This window comes from Mustela nigripes, chromosome 7 (assembly GCF_022355385.1).
Source record: "Mustela nigripes isolate SB6536 chromosome 7, MUSNIG.SB6536, whole genome shotgun sequence".
Classification (NCBI taxonomy): Eukaryota; Metazoa; Chordata; class Mammalia; order Carnivora; family Mustelidae; genus Mustela; species Mustela nigripes.
Window position 1 is genome coordinate 102,230,346 of NC_081563.1, and position 14,667 is coordinate 102,245,012.

General features: G+C 37.7%; 1 protein-coding gene across 3 annotated transcripts in view; it reads left to right on the plus strand.

Annotated features, from left to right (window-relative positions):
- Positions 1 to 14,667, plus strand: part of TASP1 (taspase 1) — a 277,276-nt gene that overhangs the window by 203,093 nt on the left and 59,516 nt on the right. For all 3 annotated transcript variants that reach the window (XR_009405434.1, XM_059406523.1, XM_059406522.1), the window contains exon 12: positions 11,229 to 11,339. Coding sequence is in view for 2 of the 3 variants with exons in the window: in XM_059406523.1 (XP_059262506.1) it covers positions 11,229 to 11,339 (111 nt within the window). In the remaining variant the exon portion in view is untranslated. The remainder of the gene's footprint in view (positions 1 to 11,228; positions 11,340 to 14,667) is intronic.

Genomic DNA, 14,667 nt, shown 5'->3' on the forward strand with positions numbered 1-14,667 from the left:
ATGCCATGGCATATTTCGTTGTCGAAAAATTCACATGGCTCCACCATTTGGAGGTCTCAGGAATATAACTATCTCCATCTTTAGGCTTTCCTTGGAAAAATTTACCAAGACAACCTAAGTGTTATGCAAAATCACAATTTTATTAAATTATGTTCACATGAAAATGCCAGTGAGAATGAGAGGTAAAAATATAAGCAAGGTTATTCTTAATATCGTATGGAAAGATCACATGAAAGTAACAAATAATATTGTGAAAATAATGAATAATGAGAGGAAACGGGCCCAGTCAGTTAGAATATATTATAAAGCTACAATATTTAAAGCCATTTGGGATCTGTATGGGAATAGTTCCATCAATGGAAGAGGATAATCTAGACATAGATACAAAAAAATATGGGTATATAATGTGTGATAAAAATGCATTTCAAATCAGTGGATAAGAGATGAATTTTCCAACAAATTTATGTTGGGCAATTTGTTGACCACTTATGGAAAACAGTGATAAAGCAGGGTCTCCACTGTTGTCCTTATACCAAAATTAATTCTAGGTGGATTAAAGTTTTAAATGTAAAAACAAATTATAAAAGCACTAATAGTAAAAAATGGACTGCTTACTTTCGTAATTTTGGATTAGAGAAAAACTTCCAGCACAGAAGCTGTAAAGGCAAACAGTTGATAAATTTGAACACATAAGCACTAAAAATTTCTCTATTTACAAAAAAAGTCATAGGCAAAATCAGAATATATATAACAAACAGAGAAAATATTTACGACATACATGACCAAATACTTATTGCCTTAACACATAAAGAGTTTAGCAAATGAGTAAGGGGGAGGAAAAAAACCTAACAGAACCTGTCAGAAAAATGGATAAAGGAACATTTTGGTTTGGGATTATGTTCAACTAACGTGGCAGAAACCCAGCTGCAGGGGCTTAACAAAATGAGGGCTTTCCTTTTCTCATGTAAGAAGTCTGAAAGCAGTCCAAAGCTGGCACAGCAGCTACACAGTGTGTCAGTAGCCTAGGCTCTTGGTAATCTTTACTGGGTCGCTTTTTTCTTCATGACCATAAGATAGCTTTTCCACCTGCAGGCACTACATCTGAGGTAGACAATAGCACCTAAGACATTATCTGCTAGAAACTCTGCCACTTGACCTGCCAGCAGCAAAATAAATAATTATCAAGACCCCAATACCTGACCCAATACCTGAATTGCTGTTCTCTCACTTGCTTGGATTTTTCTCCTCGAGTGTCACCATCAGGGAAGCTGTCCCTGACCATCCTGATTAAAATGCTCTCTCCCTCTAAACCCAGCTTAGTACTGTATCTCCCTATGTTGCTTGAGTTCCTTTTTTTTTTTTTTAAGATTTTATGTTTTTATTTATTTTATTTGACAGGCAGAGATCACAAGTAGGCATAGAGGCAGGCAGAGAGAGAGGGAGGAGGAAGCAGGCTCCCTGCTAGGCAGAGAGCCCGATGTGGGGCTCCATCCCAGGACCCTGGGATCATGACCTGAGCCAAAGGCAGAGGCTTTAACCCACTGAGCCACCCAGGCTCCCCGAGTTCCCTTTCTGATTATACTGTATATTGTCCATCATGTCATAGTCCATTTGGGGTTCTAGAACAAAATACCACAGATTGGGTAGCTTATTCACAATAGAAACTTAATTTCTCACAGTTCTGGATGCTGGAAATCCAAGATCAGGGTGCCAGCATGGTCAGGTGAGAGCACTCTTCTGGATTGCAGACTTCTCATTATAAGCTAACATGGCAGAAAGGGCAAGGGAGCTTTCTTGAGCTGCTTTTGTAAGGAGACTGATAATTTCCCAAAGGCCCCATCTTCTAACACCATCACATTGGGCATTTTCCATATATGAATTTGGAAGGATACAAACATTCAGACCATAGCACTTGAACACACAGATTTTGCCTTAATCAATCTATTCCCAGGGCTCCATACAGTGCTTGACACAGAGTTGATTCTTAATTTTTTTAAAAAAGTGAATATTTATGAAATATGAAATATTTGTTGAATGAATGTTATACTCCTCAAATTTGCATTAATCTAGTATTAATAAGCAATTATGAGTTTATACCACCACTGGGGACAGCTTGCCCAGTCTGGATCCCTGTCTTCCACCACTATCACCATTTTGACCTTTTCTGCCTTTTGACACTCCTGGAGATGGAAGTTAGATGGTAACTAACTGTGGAGCAGAGGTGTTCTCTGTATTTCCCAGGAGCTTGGGGTGATCTGTTAGAGTCTGAGGGTAGAGAATCCTTTTCCTACTTGTTAAAGTTAACATGGAATGTGCCAGGTTGGAAAACTGGAAAATTTTGTTTCCCCTTCAGTGAATCTTCTAGTTGTCGGTGCGCCATTCTCACTTGCTTTCTGTCAGGGATTCACATTTCTCATGTTGTCATTGCTGTGTAGGGTGCTTTGGTGGAATTCTGGATATCTCCACTAGCAGATAGAATGCTTGGCTGGAATATTCAGGAAAGAAAGATAACTACTGATCCTTCTTAAACTGCTTTATGATTTTTTAATGAAGTATAATTGGCATATAACATATCAGTTTTGAGTGTACAACATACTGATTTGATTATATATGTTACAAAATAATGACTACAATAAGTCTAGTTAACGTCTATCATCCCATGGTCAATCTTTCTCCTCTCTTTCTTTTTCCTTCCCCTGCGGGGATGTTCCCTTGCCTTATATAGGGCATAACAGCCAATCACAGAGGTGTTCACGTGAACAGGAGGTATCTGGGGCTTGTAGGCAGTGGTGGCATACGGTGTTCATGTGACAAGCACGAGGTCACGTGTGGCCAGGGCGGATGTTTTTTAGGCTGTCCGTGCTGCTCAGGCTATGTAGCCGGTGCCATCTTAGGGGCATGACTGGCGCCATCTTGGGGGCATGACCCCGGCATATAATTGCATTTTTTTTTCTTTTAAGGCCTCTTGGCAACTTACAAATATATAATACAGTGTTATCAACTGTAGTCAACATGTTGCACATTATATTTCCATGATTTATTTATAACTGCCAGTATGATTTTAGAAGTGTATTGTCTTTTCTCCTTAGCTGACCCTGTGTCAGACTTAAAAAAAAAAAACAACAACCAACTCTTGTCGTTTCTAGGGCATATTAGGTGGGTATTCTGCGATTGGTTAAACTAGGAAACAGAAGCTTTAATGGACTCATTTTGGTTTCTTACTTGTTACATTTATGGTAGAGCTAATAAATTTATCCATAGACCGTCTCTGATATGTTTAGGTTCTGATTATAGTTTGGAGTTTTCTGTTCTGAAACAAGTTAACTTTTTCTTTCAAATTATGGAAGTAAGGGATTTCAAAAGGGCTATTGGTCACACTCAACTCTTCTCTTAAAAGAATTAGGGGTGCCTGGGTGGCTCAGATGGTTAGACATCTGCTTCTGGCTCAGGTCATGATCCTAAGGCTCCCTGCTCAGTGGGGAGTCCACTTGTCCCTTGGTCCCTCCCCCTGCTTGTGCTCTCTTTCTCTCTCTCCCAAATAAATAAATAAAATCTTTTTTTTTTTTTAAAGAGTTAAATTGGGGTCTTTAAAACTATGTTTAAAAATCACCAGAAAACCATGAATGATCATGATTCCCATGAGTTGTGGTAGAGATGCAACAGGGGGAGTCCTCAGGGTTTGTAGTTAAAGGATCTGGGTCAGTGGGTTAGTATCCTGATCCTTACTTCCTTTTTGTGTTTCTGAAAGCCTGTCATTCACCTCCCTGTGCTTCAGATTATTTCTTTTTTGGCTTGGTTTTTCATCTGTCAGATGAATAAAGTAATAATCATTACATTAGGATTTTTAAGAGAGCAGGAAATGATAGGATGCAGTTAATATACATCTAATAGGATGATTGTGGCAAAGTTATAGACTTCTTTTCAAAGGCAAAATGTAGTGGCAATTTTGTGAAGTGTGTAAACCTGGTGATTCACAGACCTGTACCCCTGGGGATAAAAATATATGTTTATAAAAAATTAAAAATAAAAAAAAATGTAGTGGCACTTTGTAAATGGAGGTAATGCTTCTGAACATTGTGATTGGCTCCTCTCATTATGTTATGTACTTTTCATGTCATTCTGCTTATACTTCACATCCAGGAAAGATTAACTAACTCAAGTGTATCTTTAGGAAAGAGGTCCTTGGTCTTCCAAGAAGTATAAGCTATTATCCTATTTCTGTGTTTGAAGATTATTTATAATAATCTCTCTTGTTCTTTTGGAGTTAGAGGTTTCTGTTTGCGGTATGGAACATTCATTATTCCCCATCCCTTCATTTTCTTGTTCATCAGACTTCAAACCACCATCTTTGTCTCTCTTTTTTTCTATTTCTTTTTCTTGATATGTGTAATTTCTCCAAAAGAAAATGACATTCAAGTGATTTGGCATATAGACTTTAAAAAGAAGACAGCAATGTGCAGAAATGGATTTGAAAGACAGAGGTTCTTTGTTAAAAGTAATGAGATAGTGGACCCCTAACAGCTGCCTTCGGGCTATAGAATCACTCTCTTGATAAGTTCTCACATGTTAAAGAGGAAGCATTGTGCCAGGTTTTACAAAAGGAGCGTTAGTGTTTTGTCTTGCTGGCATCAGGTAATGGCTGGTTGCTGCTGTGGGCAGATATGAATCTCTAAAACTAAAAATAATCCAGCCTATTAGACTGTCAAGTTTTTAAATTTTCCTAAATCTAACTGATGCTCCCTGAGAATGTTAAAACTGAAAAAGAGGAAGTCTGTGGTGCTGAAATTTGTCAGGAATATAGTTCTGGAACTGTTGGTAGGCATTACTGTCCATAGAGAGCAATTTCCAACTGTTACTGAAACACCCATCACACCCCTGCCATTGGATTTTATGAGCCATCAAATCCTCCTTTTTACTAAAGATCATGCTAATTAAGATTCTGGTACTAGCAGTCAATAGTCTATGGATTCATTTTCCCATTAAATTCTCTACTTTAATACTTACAGTGATTTTCCTTTCAAATTCTTCAAATTCTTCATCCTTAGAAATTATGGCACAAATTTAGGAAGTGTCTCCTTTTTTACAGTATGGATTTACAATTTAAATGAATATTCACATTATATACATTTGATCACAGTAACTATTTCTCTTACCATCTATAATTATAATTTCTTTCCGTAACAGTTTTAGACTTGGATATTTAAGCAATCTGTTAGGGACATTTTTTTTTAGGGTGAATGAAGCTTAATTTTTATTATGTCTTTATTAATCTTCTTTAGATATTTTATGAAATTTCTTACATATGTATTAATGGAACTTTGGTTTGTCTTAAAATTTTTTTAAGATTTTATTTATTTGAGAGAGAGAATGAGAGAGAGAGAGCATGAGAGGGAGAAGGATCAGAGGAAGAAGCAGATTCCCTGCTCAGCAGGGAGCTTGATGTGAGACTTGATCCTGGGATGCCAACATCATGACCTGAACCGAAGGCAGTCATTTAACTAACTGAGCCACCCAGGCACCCCTTATTTTATTATTTTTTATGCCAGATTACCTAGATGGGTGTGAAAGCACCTAACACAGTGCCTAAAATGTCACTCCATGTTAATTTTTCTTTTCTTATTGGGAAGAATAATAAATAGTGTTTCCTTATATACAGAAACTGTTTAACATTTTGACTTGGAAAATTGATACCCTATCACCACTACTGAATGTTAGTTGAACACTGGTTCTGGCTATTGTGAAAGGTTAACCAAGTAGGTACAGTAATAGATCTTGTTCAACATGACAGTTTTGGAGAACCAGCAAAATGCTGAAGTGTCTTCCTACCATCACTGTTACTACCACCAAATGTTTTGATAGCTCTTAAGAGGTTGCAGAGTTCATATGTATAATTCAGTCCTTAAAACAACCAGAAAAAATATCTTTTAATATCCATAATTTATAATTTAAGAAGCTGAAGCATAGATTTGGGGGAAAAAAATGTTTTTCTTAAGAATGCATGGTTGCTACCCTAAGACTCAAAACAAGGCCTTCTGTGTGAGTATTTTCTTTTAAGTATCACAATGATAATATGAAATCTGAGTACTTTCCATGAAAAATTGGAAATCTTCAAATATAACTAATCATTGTTTCATTAAATTATTGAATGGATGCATACTGAGAGTGAGGAGTCCTGATGTAGCTTCCATGGTGCCTTGGGAGCCCCATCTCCCTTCTCTGCATTAATATCCTGTCTTGCCATCTTCAGGGCCACACTGCAGTGGTGTAAGTGGGAAGATATGTGCGTATATGTGCGTGTATGTATGCATGTGGTGTGTTGAGGAGTTTGGGGATAGGAGAAGGCAGTGAATAAGTGGAAGCATTTCATTAGTCCCTAAGGGTGCTTTAAAGGTGAGATATCCTCACCCCAGAGAGCTGTGTCTGTATAAAAGGCACTGAAGATAAATTCCGTTCATGGGGAGAAAGGGATTCAGGAAGAATAGTTCATTACAGTGGGCCCAGGGGGAAATCTTGGAGAAATGGAATACAGGAAGTCCAGTTTGGCAAAAGCATTTGGTGTGTAAAAATAAATAGGAAGATAAAGTAGGGAAGAGAGAGGAGGACTGGTGCCAGGCTAAGGTATTTGGACATTGTTCTGTGGGCACTTGGGAACCATCGAAGGTTTTTGAATGGTGTAATGATGTAATCATAGCTGGGATGTATGCTTCTTACTAGAGTAAACTTTGATGTTTCTGTTTCCCATGTCCCCATATTCATTCAATGAATAGCCCTTTTGGTTCTACTTGCAGAATATATCCCAGACTCAGCTTCTACTGACAGTCTCCAATACTAGGAGGCTCACCTCAGCAACTGTTATCAGTCAGTTGGGCTGTCACTGCACCTTCTTTAGTGACTTGCTTCTTCCATGCTTGCCCTGCCAATCTGTTTCATACTACAGAGTAACCTTTTGGAAGTGTAAACAAGAACTGTCATTTTCCTGGTTAAAGATTTCCTCATCTTTTCATCACACATGCAGTTATAAAATCCAGACTCCTTGCTGTACCCATAAGGGCTTTTGCAACCCTATGTGACCTGGTCCTGCCTCTCTTTGAATTTATGTTCTGCCCTCTCCCCTCTCCCTCACTCAGCTCTTACCACTCTAGTCTTGTGTTTCCTAAACATCCAGGTTCCTTCTCACCTTAAGGTCTCTGCATTTGCTTGCTCATCTGTCTGGAATGTTCTTCCCCCAAGTCTTCACATGGTTAGCTCCTTAACTAAGGAGACTTTTTCTGACTTTTGATGTGAAGTAGCCCCTGCTCAAGTCATACATTCTATCATTTACCAGCATTCATTTTCTTCACAGTGCTTATCAGTAACTGGATGAATTTCTTCATTGACTTGTAAATGTACTTGTCCTCAAACCTGTTCAACTAGATATAACAGCTGTTGGAATGTGAGCTTATCCAGAGTTTCCCATTCCCTGAGAGGCATTGCAGCAAAGCAAGCAAGGACTATGGGCTCAAAGAGTCATTAGGGAAAACCACATACTCTGCTCAACTGTAGCATGCCTATGGCAAGTCATTGAACCACTCTGAATGTTAGGTTCTTCATCACTTAAAAAATGCCTCATGGCACAGTAGTGTTGGGAGAAAAATTTTCCTCTATCCTTCAAAGATTCTTCCAGCTGGTTTAAGGATTAAATTGATATGAGGCTGGTTTACAGGAGAAAGTTAAATTTAATTTCATAATACTGGAACACCTTATACATGACAGGTTCAAAGACAGAAAGGTACAATGACGTATTTCTGTCATGCTGAACTAAGGAATGGGATAGAGGCCTGGGGCTTTAAAGGGGAGGAGGACAATTCATAGGCAGTAAGAAGACAGATGTTTGGTAATTAGATATTTGCCCTGCCATACTGATGGGTTGCTCAGATAAAATTTATTCCTAGTGATAATTCTAATTCTAGGAAAAAACCCCAACTTAAATTCTTCTAGGTAGTTAAGGATGAGGCAAAAGTTTCTTGGGCCTGCAGGGTCTTGGTTCCTTTCAGCTCAAAAGAGTCCACATGCCAAAATGACACATTTTGGGGAGATTTACTCTGACCCCCTTCAGTGGCTCTGAAAACTAAACTATAGAACATGAAAGCATGGAACCAAGCCCTCATGCAGGGTCGTTTCTCAATGATTGTGAATTTCCCGTCTCCTTCCCCCTTCTTTAAGAGGCTGAGGATTAAAACATTTACTCCAGTTCCACAGTTTAACTTTGTGTTGTTTTTCTTTACAAGGCAAAACAAGTAAGTGGTTTAAAAAGACAAACAATACCCCCAGACTTAAAATGAAAATGAATGGTTCCCTGTTCCAACTCCAGTCCCCTTTTCCCCAGCTTCCTCTCCCCCAAGGCTACTACTTTTAACTCTCATAGCTATTTCTTTTAGAAGTTAAATCTGTAATTCAACATAACACACTTGTACTACTGTTCCTTCAGTTTCCAATTATAGATATTATTTATATATCAAATAAGATATCTTCATATTCATACCAGGAAAGGCAAGGATTTAATTCTCCTATATTTCCAACCCCAAACCTACCCATACTACATAGACCATTCCTCTTTTTGATGTACTATGTCCCCCTCCCTTTTTTTTTCTAGCTTGTCAGTATTGTGAGTTTTTATTCTTGACTCCAGCTATTGGCATCTGCACTATGTGGTGTACTGTGATGCTGTTTCCTTTCTTACACAAATTCATATTTTTTCTGCAGTTAATACTTGCCTCATTGTTTGCGTTTCTTTTTGTTGTTGTTGTTGTTGTTGTTGTTTTATACCAGTCACTCTTGATTGTCAAACTTCCCTCAAAACATTTCCTCTCAATAAATTCAAACCCAACATATATTTTGTAAGTTTGATTTATTTTCCCCTTGGAAATATCTTTCCAGCCTCCTCTGGCTTCCTCCTCCAATTTGGACTGTCCACTTTCTAAACCTGCTGCATAGTGCCATCTGGGAATATTTTTGTGTTTTCTTGTTTTGGATTGCCTGTTTCCAGATCTGATTTTCTTTTGCATTATGTACCCTATTCCTTCACTTTGCCAAGGCACGTTCATCCTACCGCTTTCTGAGAAAGTATGTGGGAAGTAAATTCTTTGAGACTTTGTAGAGCTTTATTCTATTTTCACACTTGACTGACATTTTGGCCTCATATAGAATTCTTGGTTGGAAATAATTTTCCTTTAGCATTTTGAGGAAGGTGCCTTCTGATCTTCTAGTTTGTTGAGAAATTTGATCCCATTATGATCCCCTTCCTTTCCATATGACTTTTTTTTTTTTTCCACTTGGAAGTTTTTAAACTTTTATTTCTTTCTTCAATATTTTGATATTTCACAATGATATACCTCCATGGCAACTACATGAGTTGTTCTGGGATGTTTATGAGCCTTTTTAGTCCAGACACTTAACTTTCAATTCTTAGAAATGTTTTTGAATTATTTCTTTGAAATTTCATTTCTTCTATGCTCTTTTTTTTTTCCCCTTTAACTCCTATTATTCAGATATTGGACCTTCTGGACTGTTCTTGTGATTTCTTGCACTCTCTCTCTTTTTATTTTTTCTTTCCTTTTGCTCAGTTGATTTCCTAAGTTTTCTCTGTGTTGCTTTTTAGTTTTGATCTCTGTCTTCTCTAGAGCCTAACTGAAATAACTAGTGATCCTAGGTAATCTATACTTCTTTAACAGTTAAATACCAAAGAGTTGAACTGAAAACCTTCTGAATGAGTCATACCTGTCATCTGAAAGCCATCACTATAAGGCAGACTTTTTTAGGGTCTCTCAGGTAGGTCTTTATTCTTAAGCTAGTTGTGTGGCTGAAAGGGAATTTTCCAGTCTTTTGTTTGGAGGATGTCAGCCTGACTTCTTGTATCCTGGGAGCCTCTAGATAAAGGAGCTGGTTATTTCACTGTTGAGCATTAAGACTTCCACTTCCATATCCTGTATTCACTGTGGAACCTCCCTTCTGCCCTGTGCTGAGTCTGATGCGCCCAAGACTCAAGTCCTTCTGTTTCTTCCTCTCTAGAGATTAAATATCCTGGCATCTTCTGGGTTAGGAAGAAGTAGCTTCCTCTCTATGCAGGAATCTGAGGCTTTAGATCAGGGGTTGGCAAACTATCACTGAAAGGGCCAAAAAGTAAGGATAGGTCCTTTTGGACACTCTAAACCAGTCATCTTCATTTCGGTCCCACCCTGTATCCCTTCTTTTTGAGTTTCTTGATAAAATTGGGTGATTTCTTATGGGTACCTCCCCCCAACCCAGTTCCCTATTCCACCATGAAAGCTTAGGTTTCTGTAGGTCTACTAGGTGAGCCAACTAATGTCCATCTTCTTTTCATTTTCTAAAAGGTCAGTTGTTGTTGTTTTTTTCTCATTTGCCTTTCTCTCTGTCCTCATTTGGTCATGCCTTTGTAAGGAGTGGAGATAAATATATGTGTTTAATTTACTAAGTTTAACCAGAAGCTTCCCCAAATCCAATTTGGTTGGTTTTTATTTTTACTACTTTCTTTGATAGTGCTTGGGTTAATTTTGCATTTGTTCTCCATGTGCTTACTTGCTATGCCAGATGTTCAAAGAAGATGTCCTTGGGGAGGAAAAATGAGGAGTTTTAAAGTGTAGTGTTCTTGAGATGCTCACAATGGTTCAGTGTGTGAGATCCTAAAGAGGCCTGGTTGTTTCTAACCACCAAGCTCTTATAATAGAAATACAGTTTCACCTTATTTGTGTAAACCATAAGGATCATTTTTAAATGTTTGTAATAAAGTTTGTGACTTATTGTTTAAAATTCAATTTAAGGTAGTAAATCAAAGCTTTTGGTGGCATGTCCCTGACAGCAGGGAGAGCCTGGTAGGTGATCCCTAAGAGCTGATCAAAGAGACTTGCTGAGCATTTTTTCCTGTATTTGTGTTTTGGTCCTTTAATCTGGTAGTGTTTCCAGTTCCATTCTGAATACTGTAATGCACACTTCACCCCTACTCAAGTCTTCTTGGCAGCATCTGGGATTGTCTTTGCCAAATGGCCCCTGTTCGGGCATAAGCCTGCATTTGCCATCAAGCCTATACAAGGCAAAAACAATGGTGGTTGTCAGAAAATGGGCATCTTTCAAGATCTTATTCATACCACATTTTTGTTCTTATAATCAAATAAAAATTGAAAATAAAAAACGTAAAATTCATGAAAAAATGACCATTTGCCATTCTTGTCTAGGTTCACCTTTCCTGGCCAGTGAAGATGGCGTGCTTGGAGGAGTGATTGTTCTTCGAACTTGCAGGTGTTCTGCAGAATCTGACTCCTCCCAAGATAAGCAGACACTTCTAGGTGAGCTGGACATATACCTTATGTGTGTGTCTTTCTCTTTCATTTCTTCAAGATATGGAAAGAATTATGTCCTTAAGTTAATAATGTTAAGGTATGGGAAGGCCAGAATGCTCTACTGGTATCTACACATGTCTATTCTTCTGATCTTTTTGCATAGGTAAACATGTAAAAGATGAATATTCATTTTTAAATGTATGCTTAAAGCATATTTTTCAAATGGGCTTAGAACCTAGGACCTTTACTAAAGTCGAATATTAAGAACATTGAGACTGTGTATTTATTTCCTGCTTGTTCCACACAGCACTGGTAACCCATAACAGCATACACAGTAACAGACATAGAAAGAAGCTTCTTACTGTGTCCCCTCCCAAAACGGAATCAGAACCATGTGAAGAGCTACTGGCCTAGGAATCTTTTTTGGCTCCATCGCTTATTAGCTATGATGCCTTTGTGCATTGGGTCTTACTGTTCTGTGCCACTTCCTCTTCTGTAAAATAAGGACATCTGCCCTACCCTCTCATAAAGCTGTGGTGAAGAAGGGTCAAGTGATGTTTTGCAGATTTGCAGATGTCCATCCAGATGTGCAGTTTTGTGTCTAGCCAAGTGTACCACTGGGGTTAAAAACCAGCCAGTCTTCCATTTTCCAAGACACAAACCTGTGGACTAATTCTGCCCATAGAAGGCCCTTTTTCTAATCCATTCATCTGTTATTTTTAATTGACTTTTAAATTAATTATATATTTTTTCAGGAAAGTACACGACTTATAACTGCAACTGCTTGATAAATTATTATAAACTGAACCCACCCATGTAAGCAGCACCCATATTAAAAGCAGAACTTCATCATTAACCCCAGGCCCCCAGATAACTCACCCCCATTCTTTATCTCTCCGAAGTGAACCACTATGCTGACTTCTGACACCATGATTAGTTTCTCTGGGGTTTGTATTTTATATAAATGGAACTACATGTATCTGATGTGCATGTTGTATGTGGCAGTAGTTTGTTCATTTTTATTGCTGTGTGGCATTCCATTATACTGATACACCACTGTGTATTTATCCATTCTTCCGTTAAGTATTTTTTTTAATATAAGTATTGTAGCTCATCAATAGGAACTGTTGAACTGTAGTTCAACCCTTTCTATAAATTTTCTTACAGAAGATGTGAGAGGTGCCTGATCTATATTGTATGATTATTGTGAATTACTGTAGTACAAGTGAGTCTGTAAATTAGAAAACCAAGAATTTCTTATGAGTGTAGAAAAGTAGTTTTTCTATAGAAGCTGAAAGAGCTTTCATAAAAATTTCGCCCAATTTCCTCAAAGGGGAAGAAAAAAGCACTTTGGATTCTGACTACTAACCTCATCTCCCCGCCCCCCCCCCTTTTCTCTTTCCATCCACTATACTTGGTACCCAGGTTGCTCCCAAGAAATATAGTTTAAATGACTGTCTTTGGTTAAACCAAGACAAATTAGCCATTTGCTTCTTTGGTATCTTAATTATTGTTGAATCCTTTGAAGAAATATTCCATGCTTGCATAGAAGGGAGTTTGTAGGAGGATGTACCTGGGCCTTCCATAAAAACAGAATAATCCTTAGTACTAGTTATTAAAACTGCTTTATAGACTATTCCTAGGATGGATTATCAGTTCTCTACTGAGCCTGGACTCTTGCCCATTAGAGTTAATCCTGAAAATTGTAAGTTTTTTTTGTTTTTGATTTTTGGTGGTGTAGTATAGAAATGCATATTTAAGGATAAATCATAGAATTTGAAATCATGTCAAATACTTTCAATCACCAAGGTAGTAATTTGTAAACTGATTTTTACTCTCTGTTTTAAGAAGAAGAATGAAATGTAAAGTGTGAATTTCTAAAATAAGTGAAATCTTGCCATTTGTTAAAACTAACTAGAGGGTTTAATGTTTGTGAAGTTTATCTACTAAAACCTTGTGAACATAGGCTAGTATCAACTTATAGATGACACCAACTACATGGATTGGATTTTTACATTTGTTCAAAAGAGTAATCTATGTACAAAAGGATAGGAGAGGAGATGTGAAAGTCACCATGGTCACCCCAGACCCAGAGCCACCAGTCTCTGGTTCTGGTTATTCTTGTTGAAAACATGTTCATTCTATAGAATAATTTCATGCTTCTGTTTCTTGATTGGTCAATAGTTTGTGACTCCTTTTGGGGGAAAAAAAAATTGAAAATGTAGTTCAAACCAGTTTCAACCCCCCCCTTCCTCTAGACTTTTGTTAGACTTCTCCTCTAACTTGAAATCATAAATTTAATTTTATCGCAACTGTAAAATACTATTTCTTTCTTTCTTTCTTTTTTATAAATAAATAAATAAATAAATTTTATTTATTTATTTGACAGGCAGAGAGGCAGGGGGGGAGAGAGAGAGAGAGATAGATAGATATGGGAAGCAGGCTCCCTGCTGAGCAGAGAGCCCGATTCAGGGCTCAATCCCAGGACCCTGAGATCATGACCCGAGCCTAAGGCAGATGCCTAACCCACTGAGCCACCCAAGCGCCCCATGTAACATACTATTTCCCAATTTATTTCTTGATTCCTCAACTTCAGACAGTCTCTATCAACCATACCTCACCTCTTTGACTATGTAAGTTCAGGAAAGTTCATGTGTTCTTCTTTTTTCTTTCTTCCTTACTCCCAAACCTCACCTCAGTCTCTAGCAATATTGTCATGGTTATTAACATCCACATTCTGTACTATACCTAACTCGTTTTCTACATCTTGATTAGAGGTTCTGAATAGTGCCAATTAGTAACGAGCATTGGCAGTACCAAAACTATATATTATTCACTGCAGATCCCAGTAGAAGATTGGACTCATAAGAAAATAAGAGTCTGTCATAAACCTCTGCCTGTAAAAGAATATTTCAAACATCAAGGTCAAATGGATTCTCCCATGCTATACCCTGTCAGTTGCTCTGAAGCAAGCCACAACCTAATTAGCTTCATGTTTGAACCATGACTTCTCATTTATTGCCTTATAAAACCCTCATGAAAGTTTAACTTTACAAACTCATTGGCTCTGTAATGCTTAGTAATATCTAGAAACCAAGAGAGCTCAGAAGTCATTCTTTTCTACAGTCCAAATAAGATAATTCCCAAAATCAAAACAACAACAACAACAATTGGATTACTGTATATTGGTCTATCATTTTTTATCTGAAGAATAGTATAATTAAAATATTCTCTACCTTGAGCTTTTTCTGTGTCCACTCTCTTTTCTGAAAATTGTAAGTAGTGTTTCTGTAACACTGTAAGAGCAGTTTCAATCAAACCCCACTGTCACTTG